The sequence below is a fragment of the Bos grunniens genome, chromosome 26 (assembly GCF_055505025.1).
Source record: "Bos grunniens cultivar Pamir isolate PY7600 chromosome 26, Bosgru_T2T1.0, whole genome shotgun sequence".
NCBI classification, from domain to species: Eukaryota; Metazoa; Chordata; class Mammalia; order Artiodactyla; family Bovidae; genus Bos; species Bos grunniens.
Genome location: NC_141190.1, coordinates 31,341,467 through 31,358,372, shown reverse-complemented (window position 1 = coordinate 31,358,372; position 16,906 = coordinate 31,341,467). Strand labels below are relative to the sequence as shown.

At 52.5% G+C, this 16,906-nt stretch overlaps 1 protein-coding gene across 1 annotated transcript; it reads right to left on the bottom strand.

Annotated features, from left to right (window-relative positions):
• Positions 1-8,063: 8,063 nt before the first annotated feature.
• On the bottom strand, positions 8,064-11,363 carry ADRA2A (adrenoceptor alpha 2A). The gene has a single exon (XM_086378989.1). The coding sequence runs from the start codon at positions 10,937-10,939 to the stop codon at positions 9,533-9,535; it is 1,407 nt and encodes a 468-aa protein (XP_086235115.1). The 5' UTR covers positions 10,940-11,363; the 3' UTR covers positions 8,064-9,532.
• Between the last annotated feature and the right edge of the window lie 5,543 nt (positions 11,364-16,906).

Here is a 16,906-nt window from a genome sequence, read left to right as displayed (position 1 = left end):
AGAAAACATAAGAGACAAGGGCTCAGTCCCTGGGTCAGGAAGATCCCCTGGAAGAGGGCATGACAACCCACTCTAGTATTCTTGCCTGGAGAATCCCCTGGACAGAGGAGCCTGGTGGGTTACAGTCCATAGGGTTGCAAAGAGCCAGACATGACTGAAGCAATTTAGCACACACACATTTGTCTCAGCCCTACGTGAGCACTGGCCTGGGCAATTGACTAAAATGCTAGCAACCATCATCTCCAAGTTACAGGTGGGGAAAATGAGGTTGGTCATCTGTTGAAGGTTAAAATCAAGGGGAGGTGCTGGAACCAGGATTATAATCAGATCTTCTGACTCCCAAGTCTTAAAGTGTCCTTCTCAGAAATCCCAGCCATCCTCTCCAAGACCCAAACTCATTCTCTGGGAACTTCTGGGAGAGACAGGTCAATGGCAAATAATAAGCTCATGTTGAAAGCGTAGGGACTAGATTTCAAGCAAACGATCAGGTATGAAGTGTCAGAGGGAGGGGTGCACAGGCACCGTGAGTCTGCAGCTGAAAGTGCCTCATGGCAGGCAGAGTAGACAGGTGTGCCAAGTTACAGGTTTCCTGAACTTGCAAACAGAGGGCTTTTCCCCTGGAGGGGCCTGGTTAAGCCTAGTGCAGGAATAAGGGGGGCGAGTCCCAGATTTCTGGATTATCAAATCTCCTGGTCCCAAGCAGAATCCACGGGGTGCTGAGGGCCTCCAACTCTCATGATCTCACATTGCCAACAAGCCTTTGAGGGGCTCAGGGGACACACAGACCTCGATTCTCATGGCCTCCTCTAATCCTCCCTGATTGTGGTAAAGATAAGGCGTGTGTGTGCATGCAGTCGCTCAGTCCTGACTCTTTGCGAGCCTATCGACTGTAGCCAACTAAGCTCCTCTGTCCATGGGATTCTCCAGGCAAGAATACTGGAGTGGGTTGCCATGCCCTCCTCCTCCAGCGGATCTTCCTGACCCAGGGATCAAACCTGCCTCTCTCATGTCTCCTGCATTGGCAGGCAGGTTCTTTACCACTAGTGCCACTTGGGAAGCCCCAGAGATAAGGCTGCTGAGGTTCAAATCATGCAGGGAGTCAGACCAAGTCACATGACCAGATCTACAGCCCACCGAGATAGACTGAATTAGGGTTAGGGTTAGGTTAGGGTTGAATTAACCCTTCAAGATGGTTTCATGTAACCAGAAACAGGAAGCTCTGAGCCTGGGACTCACCCTCTAGAGATGGAAATCCACAGAGGGTGGGGCGGTGGTGTGTACTAGTATTTTGCCAGCAAAGACTTCTCTGAAATCCCAGTGTCTGGGTCTGCACCAAGTCTGGCACTGCCTTTGGGTAACCTCAGGGGATGCAGGAGCCCTGGACTTTCCAAGCTCCTATCATCTCTTCGCTACTGCTCCTGAGATGCCTCACCCCATCAGTCCCCACTCAGCAGCCAGAATATTGTTCCAAACAAAAACCCTCTGATCACTTTCATCCTCCGCTCCAAATCCCTCCAGTGGCTCTGCATTGCCCTCGAGATGAATCTTTCCAAATGGCTGTGTGGCCTGGTCCCAACCGTCTCCAGCCTCTTCGCCCTTCTGTCAGTCTCTCAGGACATACGGTCCAAGCAGGGTGGACTTCATTTAGTGACCGGAACAAATGGCGCTCCTCTCTCACCCCCAGCCCCTTTGCCAGACCTACCTGCCCATCCCTCTGTCCTCACCCAGCGGTCACTCCTCTAAGCCCCTCCCCTGACACCTTAGCCCAGGCCAGGTTCCCCCTCAGTGAGCCCCTGTCTCCCACTTTTGTCAACCTGCTTACCACTCCCCTGTACCCACTTAATATCTGTCTCCCCGTCAAAAGAAGAAGCTCTGCAAGGTCAAGATCCTGATTATCTTACCATTCTATCCCCAGCACCAAGCACGAATGGAACGCTATCAGTGATATTAGCTTGGGAACAGCTCCAAAAACTCGTTGTTGAGTGAATGAACGGATGGAGAAAGGAATCTGTCGTGCATTAAACTCTCAGGCCTCCGCTGAGGTTCATCATTTGTTGTTGCTTAGTCACGAAGTCGTGTCCGACTCTGCGACCCCATGGACTATACCTGCCGGGCTCCTCCGTCCATGGACTTCTCCAGACAACAATACTGGAGTGGGTTGCTGTTTTCTCTTTCCGGGGATCTTCCCGACCCAGGGATTGAACCTGTGTCTTCTACATGGGCAGACAGAGTCTTTACCTCGGAGCCACCGGGGAAGCTTCCTCTGGGGCTAATGGCATGAAAAAGCATCCTGAAGGTGTATATCTGTGAGCAGGAAGGCCAAGGGGTGCCCTCAGGTGCTGGGTAAGGAGCAGCCGTGTCCCCAGTGTACCCAGGGCACAGATGGGGTCACTGACCTGGGCCAGTGCCCACCCCACCCCACCGAGGCCCCAGTCTGCTGGTCATCACTGCCAGACAGCCCAGTGTCTGCTTCTCGGCTGTCTAAGCTGGACCTCACAGGCATGAGGCCAGTCTAGAGAGCTTTGGTCAAAGGGTGCCTGGGGCTCTCTCTCACCGGATGGGCCAGATGGCAGGTATGTGGGTCTGTGTGTCGGTGTGTGTGCCCAGTCTGATCTGCTCATAACAAGCCCAACATACACCCTCCCACCCACGAGGTCTGCCCAGCGGCCCACAGAGCTGGCCACAGACACGCTGAAGAAACGAGGTGCTGGCCTCCCGCCAGCCTGTCTCCCCCAGACTGGCATCGCTCAGCCTTTCTCAAGCGGCGGGTTCTGTGCTGGATGTTGCCCGCCTACCCCGTGCCTACCACCTCTGCCGTTGCCCTCCTGCTCTGAGCCCAGGCCGGTGGCCGGTTGAGGGCAGAGGAGGTGTTATCCCCCAGGCTCTCTCCATGCCCACTGGCTACAGTGACCCTGACCAAAGGCACCTTCCAGACACCCTCCCTGCAAACTGCAACTCTAATATTTGAGTTACAGCCCTCTCCCCTCAGTCCTCTGACCCCTGGCAGCTCCAGGGTGTCACTGCCCCTTGGTGCTTTAACCCTGATGCGCCTTGTACTAAGAGTACGCTCTTAATCCCTCATCACTTACCTTCTCAGCTAACCATCTTGTTTTTCTCAGATGCAAATTTCAAAGAGGGCCAAGTTCCTGCCCTTGAGCGGAACTGAAAGAACCTGACAGGCCACTCCCAACTGGCCTTCCACACCCTCCTGAGCTCCCTGGGGTCAGACTCCCCTTCCACGGGACAGCAGCTGCTAAGGAAACTGCAAAGAACCAGTGCCACCTCTCCAGAACAGTCCACCCCTCCTCCCAGCCTCCTCCTCTGGCTCAGCTCCACTGCCTGGTAGGGGAGAGGGACTGCAGCCTGGGGGTTGGGGTGGGGGGACGCCTCACATCTAAGGCAAGGACAGGAGAGAGCAGACACTTAAAACCCATCAACAGAAAAGTCTGGTGAGACCCCTCGGCCCAGCAAGATCCAACAAGTATTTCTGCAAACACCATTCACTGAGATGCTCCGTAAAAAAAAATGAAATTCTGCAGTCCAGGGAGTTTTGGAAACCTAACACACCATATCATCTCCTCTCGGAGAATCGCAATCCACACTGGCATAATTAAGACTAAGAAGACCTAAAGAAAAAGTACCTGTTAAAGATTGTTTTTTGTTTTTGCTTTCTTTCTGGCCACACTGCACATGGGATCTTAGTTCCCTGACCAGGAATCAAAATCTTGCCACTTGCGTTGGAAGCGTGGAGCCTTAACCGCTGAACCCCCAAGGAAGTCTCGAAAAGGTACCTATTAAAGGTCACTGAACCAGCATTTCATCAGCTATTAATAGATGATGTGGTTGGATAGATAGAGAGGCTGAGGATAGATGGGAGATAGAGATTGAGATTAATTTTTATAGTTATATAAGTACAATGAAACACAGTTTTAAATTGCAGGGATCCAGACCAACCATTTTCATTTTATAAATGAAGTCATGGGGGCTCAGAAAAGCTTTTACCCAAGGTCACACCACAGCACTAGAATCCAGGCCTCCTGATGCCTAGTCCAGGCTTTTTCCAACAGGCCCTGTTTCTTTTTTTTGCTTGACTCTAAACCCCAGGACTTCTGGTAATCAAAGAGATCGATGCTATTTTCAAGACAGACTCTGGTGTTTGTGATTAATCTCAGTGACTCCACAGGGCTTCCCTTGCAGGCATGCCCTCTGCTGAGGAAGGCGCCCTTTCCTGCATCCCAGACTCCAGGTCGACCGTGGAGGGTGGCAGGGCCCAGGGCAGAGGCTGCAGGTGAGGGTGACTTTGAGCCCTCACTCTGGATGCTGAGCCATCCTGGTGGCTCAGACAGTAAAGAATCCGCCTGCAGTGCAGGAGACCTGGATTCAATCCCTGGGTTGAGAAGATCCCCTGGAAGAGGGCATGGCAACCCAACTCCAGTACTCTTGCCTGAAGAATCCCCACGGACAGAGGAGCCTGGTGGGCTACAGCCCATGGGGTTGCAAAGAGTCAGACACAACTGAGCGACTAAGCAAAAAACAAAAAGAAAAAACAATCTTTAACCGGTACTTTTTCTTTAGGTCTTCTCAGAGTCTTGGCTAGGCCAGTGTGGATTGTGATTCTCCGATTCACACACACAGCTTGAGTTTGGGAAGTGGGCTTCCTGACAGGTGTCCCCAAATGGGAACAGACATTTGACAGGACATCTTCAGTGATGAAGTTGGAGACACAAAATCTGGGGACTGACTTAGGCCTTGGGGTGTTATATAGGCCTGGCACTGTTCCACAGGGCTCAGCTGCTAGAACCAGAGTTGCCTTCCCACCCGTCCTCCCTAAGCCTAAGTCTTGGCATCTCTGAGCTCCTGCATCTTACTCCCTGAGCCCCCAGCCACAGCCATCTCTCCCACACTGCACACTCACAGCACAGAGATGTGTGTGCGTGTGTGTGTGTGTGTGTGTGCACATGCTCACTCAGTTGTCAGATTCTTTGCAACCCTATGGACTATAGCCTGCCAAACTTTTCTGTTTATGGACTTTTTCCAGCAAGAATACTGGAGTGGGTAGCCATTTCCTCCTCCAGAGGAGCTTCCTGACCCAGGGATTGAACCCACATCTCTTGCATTGGTAGGTGGATTCTTTACCACTGAGTCACTAAGGAAGGGGCTGCTAATGCCAGAGACCCGGGTTCAATCCTGGTCTGGGAAGATCCTCTGGAGAAGGAAATGGCAACCCACTCCAGTATCCTCGCTGCGGAGAATTCCATGGACAGAGGAGCCTAGTAGGCTATAGTCCATGATGTCACAAAGAGTCAGACATGACTTAGTGACTAAATACACACACACCAGGGAAAACCCTCCTCCAGCCCTTTAGCAGAGAAGAAATTGAACTGAGACTTTCAGGAAAGACAGACCCTTGGGGCTTAGGCTCAAAGGAGGCTGCCCGCCCCCAACTCCAGGCACTGGGTGGGAGTGAGCCTGGCAAGACATGCTTCAGAGCCCAAAGCCAGTGGCTTTTGGTGCCCCAACCAAAATCACGTAAAATAGAAGACTTCACCACAAAAACAGACCCAGGTAATCAGGATCAGATATAGACCGGAAGTCCTAGACTGACAGGCTTATCTCCTCATCTTTAGACTGAGATCCTCAAATCCCGTCCCCCACCCCAGACCTATTGGACTGCGGCTTGAGGCCTCTGCAGTGAACAGTGGTGCCCCCAGCATCCTAGCCTCAGCTCCAGCCCTCTCTCCCCTCCCTTCCCCAGGTCTCATCCATCTCTGGGGCTTCTCTGCTGCTGGGGTGGGGCAGGGAGGGCCTGCCCTCTGTGGCTCTAGTGCCCACACTTCCCCTTTCTCAGAGAGCAGGGCCACTTCCCTGAAGACAGCAGTTAACATCAAGCAGTGTTTGTATCTGCCCCTGTGTCTGGGATACACAGCCCAGTCTGGGGGCCTGTCGGGCTGGCCTATCGTCTGCCACTGTTTGCCTTTGGGGCAATGGGTGCCTTGAGCAAGCTGGGAGAGAGGAGGCTGCTGTGGGGATAGGGAGCAGGGCACAGCCCCAGACAGGGCAGCCTTGATGCCAAAGGCTGTGGCTTCTGAAGCTCCAGGCAAGGGTTGCTGGAGCCAAATGCCTGTCCACTGTCCTGTCTTCAGAGTCAGAGCATCTGATGCTAGAGGACACTCCCTCCCACCTCTAATAAAACCCCTCAGAAACATGGTCTTCTTTCTTCCAGGCCCCTCAAAGCCCAGATCCCTTCTAAGGGCTCTGCACCCTCCCACCCCTGCATACCTACCCTAACCCCTGTGCTGTGCTGTGCTTAGTCGCTCAGTCATGTCCGACTCTTTGCGACCTTGTGGACTGTAGCCCACTAGGCTCCTCTGTCCATGGGGGATTCTCCAGGCAAGAATACTGGAGTGGGTTGCCATGCTCTCCTCCAGGGGATCTTCGCAACTCAGGGATCAAACCCCAGGTCTCCCGTATTGCAGGCAGATTCTTTATCGCTTGAGCCACCAGGGAAGCCCAAGAATACTAGAGTGGGTAGCCTATTCCTTCTCCAGGGGATCTTCCCAACCCAGGAAAGAACTGGGATCTCCTGCATTGCAGGCAGATTCTTTACCAGCTGAGCTATGAAGGAAGCCCACCCTCACCCCACCCCAAAAAAGTTAATAAGGAGATATTGCAGGTGCTGCCCAGAGGGAACACCTGGAGGCGAACTGATGATCTGCTTCTGGGGCATCCAGAGCTGGGCTGCATGCGTGTTGTAAGTGGCTGGTCTTACAAACCCGTCTCCCCCCAGACTTGGACCTGTGGCTTGGGATTGCCCCTCAAACCCAGCTCCTGGGACGGTGACTCTCCTTCACCAGCACAGCCTTTTATAATACACACATGAGAACTATTAATATTCCACTCTTGGCCAGTTGCTTTCAACAGAAGGTCACCCAGAGCTGGAGGACCCTGAGCAGGTCACTTCCTCTAAGAAGATGAGGGGCTGAATTCCTGGATTTCTAGACCCTTCCAGCTTCAAAGTGCCATCACCATAACCACAGGGCAAGGGTCGTAAGCCCTCCTAGACATAGGGAGAGAACTCAATATTACAGGAATGCAACAGGAAGGATCCCAGCCTTTGGCCAGAGACAACTCAACCGATCAAATATGTGGTTCTGTTTAGGTTTATACCACAATTGCTTCATATACCATGCTTGCGTGCTAAGCTGCTTCAGTAGTGTCTGACTCTGTGACCCTATGGATTGTAGCCCACCAGGCTCCTCTGTCCATGGGATTCTCCAGGCAAGACTCCTGGAGTGGATTGCCATGCCCTCTTCCAGGGGATCTTCCCAAATCAGGGACTGAACCCTTGTCCCAGGCATCACCTGCGTTGGCAAGCAGGTTATCTACCACTAGCATCACCTGGGAAGCCTATCCCGTCCTATGGGCTATGTACCACATGTTGTATACATTACATTGTTAGGTCTGGTACACATTTGGAGTATATGGCATAATTGGTGTATCTACCACACTTGGGCGATGGATACATTTTGAGGAATAACACATAAAACACTGCAGCATGCACACACTCTGTGTATATCTACACACTCAGGGTGTATACCTGCACACTTGGAATACATCCAGTGCTCTGGAGATATAGCACACCTTGTGTAGAGACTCCACTGCTGGGAGCATTCTGCGAAGTCTTAGTGATATAACTCTGGCAAGACTCTGGGGTGAACAGTACAGACCCTAAGACCTGATCACCCTGCATGCAGTACACTTCCCCCACTGTGGTTAACCTTGAATAAATCCCTTGCCCTCTGAGACTCAGTTTTTTTCACCTGTTAGATGGGGATCATAACAGTACCTACCCTCAGGCTTTGGGGGACAATTAAATGAAACAGAGCTTATAACAGACTCACCATCGCATCTGGCAAAGAAGAAACAGATGATAAATGGCAGCTTTGTTACTGCTTGGCCTTTTAAAAGTGTTTTATAATGCATAAGTATTTTTTAATTTCAAATATACATAAATTCAGATGTTTCCAGAGTCTTAATGCTTTTGAAAACTCAGATAACAGACAGACCATTTAATTCATATTTATTTCACATTTGATCTGTAAACTTTTTGTTAAAAAAAATCCACTGTCATTAGCAACATGTGCTGACATTAATTTTTCTTTAGTGAAATATGAGCGCAGGCCTTAAAGAGTCTCTGTCTAAAACATAGGGCAACTTGGATGTAAACAAGGTCTCCACCCTTCTCCCTTGACTTTGGGAGTTTATCAATGACTTGATCTCAACCAGAAAAACAGGGAGGAAAAATGGACAACACTTTGATACTTAAGAGCTCTTGGGGCAGGAACTGTACAGTTGGGCAGGCCCATTTGTCTCTTCAAACTGTTTACTTTGGGCAAATTGTATCAGGTTTGCTTCTTCCACATAATTTCCACTTCTCCGCGTCTAAAAACAGCAGGTAAAAGATTTCCCACAGTCAGCACTCTGAAGGAGGGAGTGGTAACACATACATCTAAGATGGAAACATACATATTTTTCAAGCAGTGGCCCCAGAGGAAGGGAGGAAGGGGACACTGGAAAGAGAAGGTTTTAAAGTGCAGTACTGGAGTGAAAAAGGGTGCATCCGAGAATAATGGCTTTATACACAGGGCTGCTGCAAGGCAGAAAGGTTCATTTACTTCTGTCTTGATCCATCCTTGTAATATTTACATAGGACAAGGCAATTATGCTGTTAGGCACAGGGGTGGGGAAATGGACAGAAATCTTTTCCCCCTCAGGAAATCTCAACGCAAGTCCAGTCCCAAGGGACAGTCACCAGTTGCTGGTGAAAAGGACACAGAGAGGGTAATGACACCAGAAAAGGACTCACTTTGCAAAGAGGCTTGCCCTGAACTAGACACAATGTGTCTGCCTGGAGAGCATCTCCAGGATTCAAACATCAGTAGCCAGGATTCAAACATCAAAAGCCAAGAGACATTTAGGTCCCCATCCCCATCCCCATCCCCAAGTACTATCAAAAATAGTGTATATTTACAAGGGGGAGGGGGATGGGAGGGCCGGCAGGGCTGCCCTGAGCATTTGTTTAAAAATAGAGTTGGGGAAGGGGGACAGCAATTAGCCGGGGCTGGGTAACCCCCACCCCCACCCCATCTGTTAACCCTTTGGGAGCCCTCCATCCCCTCTGGCCTCTCGTGCTTGCTCTGAACGACTGTGACAGCTGGGCCCAGGTGAGGTGAAAATACTTTTAGGAAACAATACTGATTTGGGGCTGCCCAAGAACCCAGGAAGATGGCTCTGAGTGAGGAGCTGCCCTAACAATAATGAGGGGGTTGGAGTGGGGGGTGTGGCCCTCCCAGCCAGTACTTTTCTCAGGTAGGAGAGCGCAGATGCCCGCAAGAAGCGGCAGAGCCATCCTGGGGCCAAGAAACTAGGAACAGGCAGGACCCGGGTTTTGGCAGGACCACGTGGACGCGCCCCCTGGATCCCAGCTGCCTGCCGTCAGCGCAAGTCTGTTCTCCCGGCGCGGACTCCGCACTCACACGATCCGCTTCCTGTCCCCCCGGCAGAGGATCTTCTTGAAGGCGCGGCGGAAGTCGTGATTGAAGATGGTGTATATGACCGGGTTCAGCGAGCTGTTGCAGTAGCCGAACCAGAAGAAGAACTTGAAGAGCGTGGGCGGCACGGGGCAGCCGATGGCCGTGAGCGTGTAGGTGAAGAAGAAGGGGAACCAGCACACCACGAACACGCCGATGACCACCGCCAGCACGAAGGTGAAGCGCTTCTCGCGGTTCTGCCGCCCACGCCAGCGCGACGCCTTGGGGCCCCCGCCAGAGCGCTCCTCCGCCGGCCCGGCCGTGGGTGCCCCCGGCCCCGTCGCCCCCGGCCCGCGCCGCGGCAGGCTGTCCCCGGGCTTCACCTGGCTCGCCCGGGCCTTGCCTTTGGCCCGGGGCCCGCGCTCCGACCTGCGGGACCCCGGGGGCCGCTCAGCATGCTCAGACGAGGAGCTCTCCTCTAGGTCCAGCGCATCGGCGTCCGGCGGCCCTGCGGGCGCGGGCTCCCCCGGGGCACCATTGAGCTGGACCTGCAGCGACTCGACCTCGGCGCCCACGGGGCCCACGCCGCCGCGCTCCGGGCCCAAGCCGTTGGGCCTGCGCTCGGCGCCCCCTGGCAGCTCAGCGGCGGTGGCATCCGGACCCCGGCGACTGGGCGGCACGCGGGTGCGGCGCTTGGCGATCTGGTAGATGCGCACATAGACCAGGATCATGATCAGGCAGGGCGCGAAGAAGGAGCCGATGCTCGACGAGATGACGTACCACTTCTGGTCGTTGATCTCACAGCGCGGTTCGGCGGACGGCTGGCCACTCCTGCCTCTCTTCTTCTCGAAGGAAATGAGCGGGGGGAAGGAGATGACGGCCGAGATGACCCACACCGTGACGATGATGGCCTTGATGCGGCGTGGCGTGCGCTTCAGGTTGTACTCTATGGCCTGGGTGATGGACCAGTAACGATCCAGGCTGATGGCGCACAGGTGCACTATGGAAGACGTGCAGAAGAGCACGTCGAGCGCCAGGTAGATCTCACACCACGCCTTGCCGAAGTACCAGTAGCCCATGACCTCGTTGGCCAGCGAGAAAGGGATGACAAGCGTGGCCACCAGGATGTCCGCCGAAGCCAGAGACACCAGGAAGAGATTCTGGGGCGCCTTGAGCGCGCGGCTTGTGAACACAGCAATGATGACAAGCACGTTACCGAACACTGTGAACAGCATGAGCAGGCCAGCCAGGCACACCAGCGTCAGCGTCACCTGCAGGGAGTAGGGGGTGGCCCGGGCGCCGCCCCCTGGGGCCTCGGTCCCGTTCCAGCTCGCGTTGCCCGCGTCCGGCTGCAGGGAGCCCATGGGCGCGAAGCTGCCCTCGGCCAGCGGCTGCTCCTGGCGGAACATGAACGCGGGTGCCCACTCGCCTGGGCCTGCTGCCAGCTGCCTTCCGGCCCGGTGCCCGTGGGTCCTCCTCTTCCTCTCGCGCCCCGCTCGCCCCGCCGCACCTCACATGGAGAAGGGGCCTCAGGGAGGCCGGGCCCCGAGCTGGGGGACCGCTAGCGGCCCATGGGCCCGGCTCCCGCGAACCGCACCCGGTCCGCGCGCTTCGGGCTCTCGGGGTCGGCGCCTTCTCGCTCCCAGCTCCTAGATACAGCCAAGTTTTATTTCTAAGCGGCGGGAGAGAGTAGGTCGAACCGATGGGGAAAGAGATATTTATTCTTCAAGAAGAGAGAACAAAAATCATCGGTGGCCTGATGACTTGGAAAGATAACAGGAAATTAAATATATCTGTTTCTATATCTTTGACTCTTGAGCCTGAGCGAAAGCAAGAGGTCTTACCGTGTGCGGGGCCCGCCCCCAACCCGGGAGGCAGCCGAGGGGTGCTGATGCTGGCTTGGGGTCGTGTGTCTCTCTCCTTATATCTCCGAAGCGAACACCGACTCTCTCGCTTCCCCCAGACGCGGCGGGGCCGGCGGGGCCCGGGTTGGGGCCACGGTGCGGACTCTGCCGCCTCTCGGAGCGTCGCGGGACTTCCAAAGTTGAGTGCCCTGCTGGGGCTGGGGCGCAGCGCGCGGAGCTCGGAGACGGCGGCGGCGGCGGGATGAGGAATGTGGGGGCCGCATGAAGGCGCCCCCGTCCTCAGGCGGACCCGGGCGGGTGGGCGATCGGCCCTCCAGGAATCGCGACCGAGGCAGGAGGTCTCCTGGGCGTCGGCACGGCGAGCTTCGGGCGCTGAGCGCGACGGGACAGGCTGGGGTCCGAGGGCAGCGTGAGTTTGGGGAGGAGAGCAGGGCTAGGGAGAGAAGGTGCTGGGGGTGGCCGGGCGGCGGCGCGCCGGCTGCTAGGCGTCTGCACTGAAGCCCGGGCCGCTGCTTCTCCGCCGCACTAGCCGTGGACTGGTTTTATAGCCCCAGGATCAAGCCGGCGTTGCTGAGCAGCCGGCGTCAGCCCCCACGTGGGAAGCCGACCCTCCCCCGCCCCTTGCACCTCCCCTCCACGGGTCTAGCGCCCTCACCCAGCGCGGGACCCACTGGAACCCTGCCCCACTGGTGAGACGGGCCCTTTGGGGAGGCGGATACCCTGAGCGAGGGATTTAAAGGGCGTGCCCGGGGAGTGCCTGCTGGGAATTGGCCAAGCATCTCTGGGCGCGCCGAGCAGAACACATTGGGCACCCGGGAGTGGCCACATCGAGCTGAGTGGGACTTGGGAGGAAAGGGTGTTGAGGTCCCCTGGATGAATCGGGAGAAGCAATTACCGGTACAGGTCGCATCCGGAGCAACCCCGCCCTGGGCCGGGCCACACTTTTCCTGCAAGTGCTCCTGGCGGCGGGGCGAGTGGGGCTGGTGAGAGGAAGGCGCACGTTCGGATCCAACCCCTTTGGCGGAAAGGGAGGCAACACCCACGCGAAGTGGGCTCCGCCAGAGTTAGGAGCTCCACTGTGGGGAGAAACGGCCATTTGTGGTTCCAGCTGCAGAGCTGCTGCGAGACCTGAGCAGCCTGGGTCTGAACCGGCGCCCCCTAGACCACGGTGAGGAGGGGTCCTAGAGCGGAGGAGGCGCGTGGCGGCAGCGCGAGGGCGCACTGACACCTGCCGGCCGCACGCCGGCACCGCTGCCAGTCTACGCGGACGTCCGGAGCCTACTCTCGTCCCTGAGACTGCCTTCTCTCATATCAGGGCAAGTTTGGGTCCATGCTCGGGGACAGAGAACCCAGATTTTTTATTGCACTTTGTCATGTTGCAGAAATCTTCCTAACGCATACACTCGTGTGGCTACCCTCTCCCCGGCGAGAGTGAAGCTTGGGCTGATGAAGACACATCAGAAGAGGGCTCTGCAGGCATCAGAGCCCAGAGCTGGCAGCCCACCCTGCCAGTACAGGGCAACCCACGCTTCCCGCAGATCCCGGAGGCCTGGATCCTGCCTGACTGGTTGCTCTGCTCTGGTCTTCTCTGAACCATTGTGTCTTTGTTGAGGCCGAAAGCTAGACTTCTCCCCCCACCACATCCGCATTTCAGATGCACGCACACCAGTCTTTCAGTAAGACGAGGATGCTGACCAAAAGAAGAGAGAATGTTTTCCAGGTTCCATCTGATAGAAATAGCATGGAGAGGGGGTGAGTGCAGTGTTCCTCTGCATGCTCGGTGTCCTGAGATAGATTTTAACGGTTGCTAGAGTACCGGCTTGTATTGTGTTATCTGCACTTTTCAAATAAACAGTAGGCAGTTTAAGGGCAAGGCCCAGGAGGATGGAAACTGTCAGCAGGAGAGAGATTAGACCTAAAGAAAAGTTATCTTATTTAAGGGCCTACTAAACCAAAAAACCTTATGTAGTCAATCAAGCTGGAAGTTCTAAGGATGGAACAGATTGCTTCTCTGCCCAGCAGGGTTCAGGCTCAGGACTGAGGACTAAATTAAGGACCTTGAGCATCAAGGCTGAGCATCACCTTCAACACCAGCTGATGTCTACAGCCTCTGCCAGTGATACAGGCCAGTGATACAGTAATCAATGTGGTTGCTCTTGTAGATAGTCCTGAAGTCTGTGCTTTTCAAAGTATTTCACAGGTGTCTCCTGCAATCATTCCTCCAATTGGATGACCTCCCTTTCCAGATTTAATTCTGAAGAGCCTTTCTAATCCCCTTTTATGGAGCACCTGAAGAAAGTTAAGGCACTCTTTCCTCCCTCTGTTAAATCTATTTTCCATCTTCTAACCAAGTCTCAGCTCTGTATGTCCTGAGAGAAGAGATTCAGAGAGATTGCATGAGACTCAGTTGGAAATGTGGTCACGCTCACCTTTGCACAGAAACTAAGAGCCCCAGACCTCAAGTATGAATGCTAAGAGAGACAAATATCAAAGCCCATGGCAATCTGGGCTTCACTGTGTTGTTCACAGACCTTAGGGCCCGAGTTTTCATAGACCATCACCGCCTATCTCCACACCAGCTGCTGACACACATCTCTCCTTCCCATCTCATTTCAGAAGCAAAAAGGGAAATGAAAATAGAGGCCACAGGGCTTTCTTTTCTTGGAATCTCTGCTGCTAGCCTGTGTATAACATCTCATGTCACATTTTCTTAAATGCTTCCCAAACAGCCAGTCAGCAGCCAGTCAGCTTCTTAATTCCTGGGTTTGGAGTCTTTTCTCCTAAAATGGAAACAGGTTTTTCAAGGAGCTAGGGTCTTGGAGGCCAATTCAGGACAATTATTAATAATAATGATAGCTGTCTTTTGTTGAGTTCCTAGTACACAACATGTCTAAGGCTAGCTACAGAGCCTCTTCATATGCAGAGTTCTTCCTCTTAACATATGTGTTTGTCTCTCCGTTGTGTCCGACTCTTTGTGACCCCATGAGCTGTAGCCTGCCAGGCTCCTCTGTCCATGGAATTCTCCAGGCAAGAATACTGGAATGGGTTGCCATTCCCTTCTCCAGGGGATCTTCCTAACCCAGGCATCAAACCTGGGTCTCCCACATTGCAGGCAGATTCTTTACCGTCTGAGCCACCAGGGTAACACATGTATCTATCACTAAATGCTCTAGCTCCTTAGTTTGACACTCAGTGTCAGTATCTCTGAGCTTTAAAAGGCTATGTGGATGCTATTAGTTTTTTGATAGAAGATTTAGTGCTGTGCTTGCTTAGTGAGACAGCACTGAGCAGAGAGAGATGCACAAAGACAATAATTTCTATCCAAGCCTGTATATCTGCATTGCTTGGGAAGGTGAAAAAGACTTACTAGTGCTCCACCAAGGTAATTTTGATTCATCAGGGCTGTGATGGAATGCAGACTGTGTATTTTAACAAACCTCCTTGGGAGATGCTAACATGCACACTCAGTGAAGATTCACTGCTCTAAGTAATAAATAATAAATCTCACTGGGGGCAGGAGAGATGAGCAGTTGCCTTGGTGGGGGCATAAAGGTGGTGTCTAAGGAAGGCAGAGCTGCTAAGGATGGGCTCCAGATTGAGAATAACTGTCCTAGTTCTTCTGGGTCAGCTAAGAGGGTGTCATATTCTTCCAGGAACCAGAGGCATCAGGAAGTTGGCATTTCTGGCCTAAGGAGACGTCTAGGGCACACAAATGGAGGTCCACTATTATTTCTACTATTAATAAAAATACATACTACAGAGGATCTGAATAGACAATTTTCCAAAGACGGCATACAAAATGGGCAACAGACACATGAAAAAATGCTCAACATCACTAATCATCAGAGAAATGCAAATCAAAACTACATTGACTATCACCTCACACTGGTCAGAATGCGATTCTCCAAGTCTACAAACAACAAATGCTAGAGAGAATATCTAAAAAAGGGGATCTTCCTACACTGTTGGCAGGAATGGAAATTGGTACAACCACAATGGAGAACAGCAAGGAGGCTCCTTAAAAAGTTAAAATAGGACTACCATATGACCTTGCAATCCCACTCCTGAGCATATATCTGGAAAAAAACCAAACAAACATAATTTGAAAAGATAATGTACCCGTGTTCATTGCAGTGCTATTTACAATAGCCAGGACATGGAAGCAACATAAATGTCCATCAGCAGAGGAATGGATGAAGATGTGGTGCATAAATATAGTGGACTATTACTCAGACATAGAAAAGAATGAAATAATGCCATTTGCAGAAACATGGATGGACCTAGAGATTATCATACTAAGTGAAGTTAAGTCAGGAAAAGGAAAAACATCATTTGATATCACGTATCACTTACCTGTGGAATCTAATTTTTTTAATCATATAAATGAACTTATTTACAAAACAGAAACAGAAAAAAAAAAAAAAGCTTGTGGTTACCAAAGGGGAAATGTGGGTGGGGAGGGGATAAATTATGTGTATTAACATACACATATTACTAGTTAACTAGTGTGAAATAAAAAACATAGATGCTCTCATTTTATATCTCTAGCTCTACCTCCCTTTCTATCTATATTTTCTTCTGAAAAGGAACACATAAGTACTGGAAGATGGTCTATTTATGACTACCAGCCAGGCAAATTACCAATACATGTAATTTAGCTTATACTAAATTATCTGTTTGTCCTGGAATTACATCTATAATTAAAGTGCCAGGTAATATTAAAATTCTTGTGTGTGTGCATGTGTGTTCAGTCATTCAGTCGCATCTGACTCTCTGCAACCCCGTGGACTGTAGCCCACACCAGGCTCCTCTGTCCATGGAATTCTCCAGGCACAAATACTGGAGTGGGTTGCCATTTCCTCCTCCAGGGGATCTTTCCAACCCAGGGATCAAACCTGCATCTCCCATGTCTCTTGTATTGCAGACAGATTCTTTACCACTGAGCCATGGGGGACTTCATCTAAAAAGAGCCAGAAAACTGGATTGGAGATGATATTAATAGCTTATTACTATTTTTTGAAGACTAAGAAAAAACTACATCCTCATTAGCTTGGACTCCTGCTGCTGCTAAGTCGCTTCAGTCGTGTCCGACTCTGTGCGACCCCATAGACAGCAGCCCACCAGGCTCCCCCGTCCCTGGGATTCTCCAGGCAAGAACACTGGAGTGGGTTGCCATTTCCTTCTCCAATGCATGAAAGTGAAAAGTGAAAGAAGTCACTCAGTCGTGTCTGACTCTTAGCGATCCCATGGACTGCAGCCTACCAGGCTCCCCCATCCATGAGATTCTCCAGGCAAGAGTACTGGAGTGGGGTGCCATTGCCTTCTCCGACTCCTAGGCTCTCACAAATTGAAGTTCAGACACACAAACACAGGCCACACACCCATGCATATGGGCCATATGGGCACACACTCACCCATCTGAACATGATGAGCAGGTGGGGAACACAGTGTTCCCATTGCCGCCCATGCCCCACACACAACTGGAACCAAATGCTGCGATCAGTTACTAAC

Coding starts and splice junctions, on each gene's coding strand:
- ADRA2A (XM_086378989.1), bottom strand. CDS start 10,939: ATGTTCCGCCAGGAGCAGCCGCTGGCCGAGGGCAGCTTCGCGCCCATG.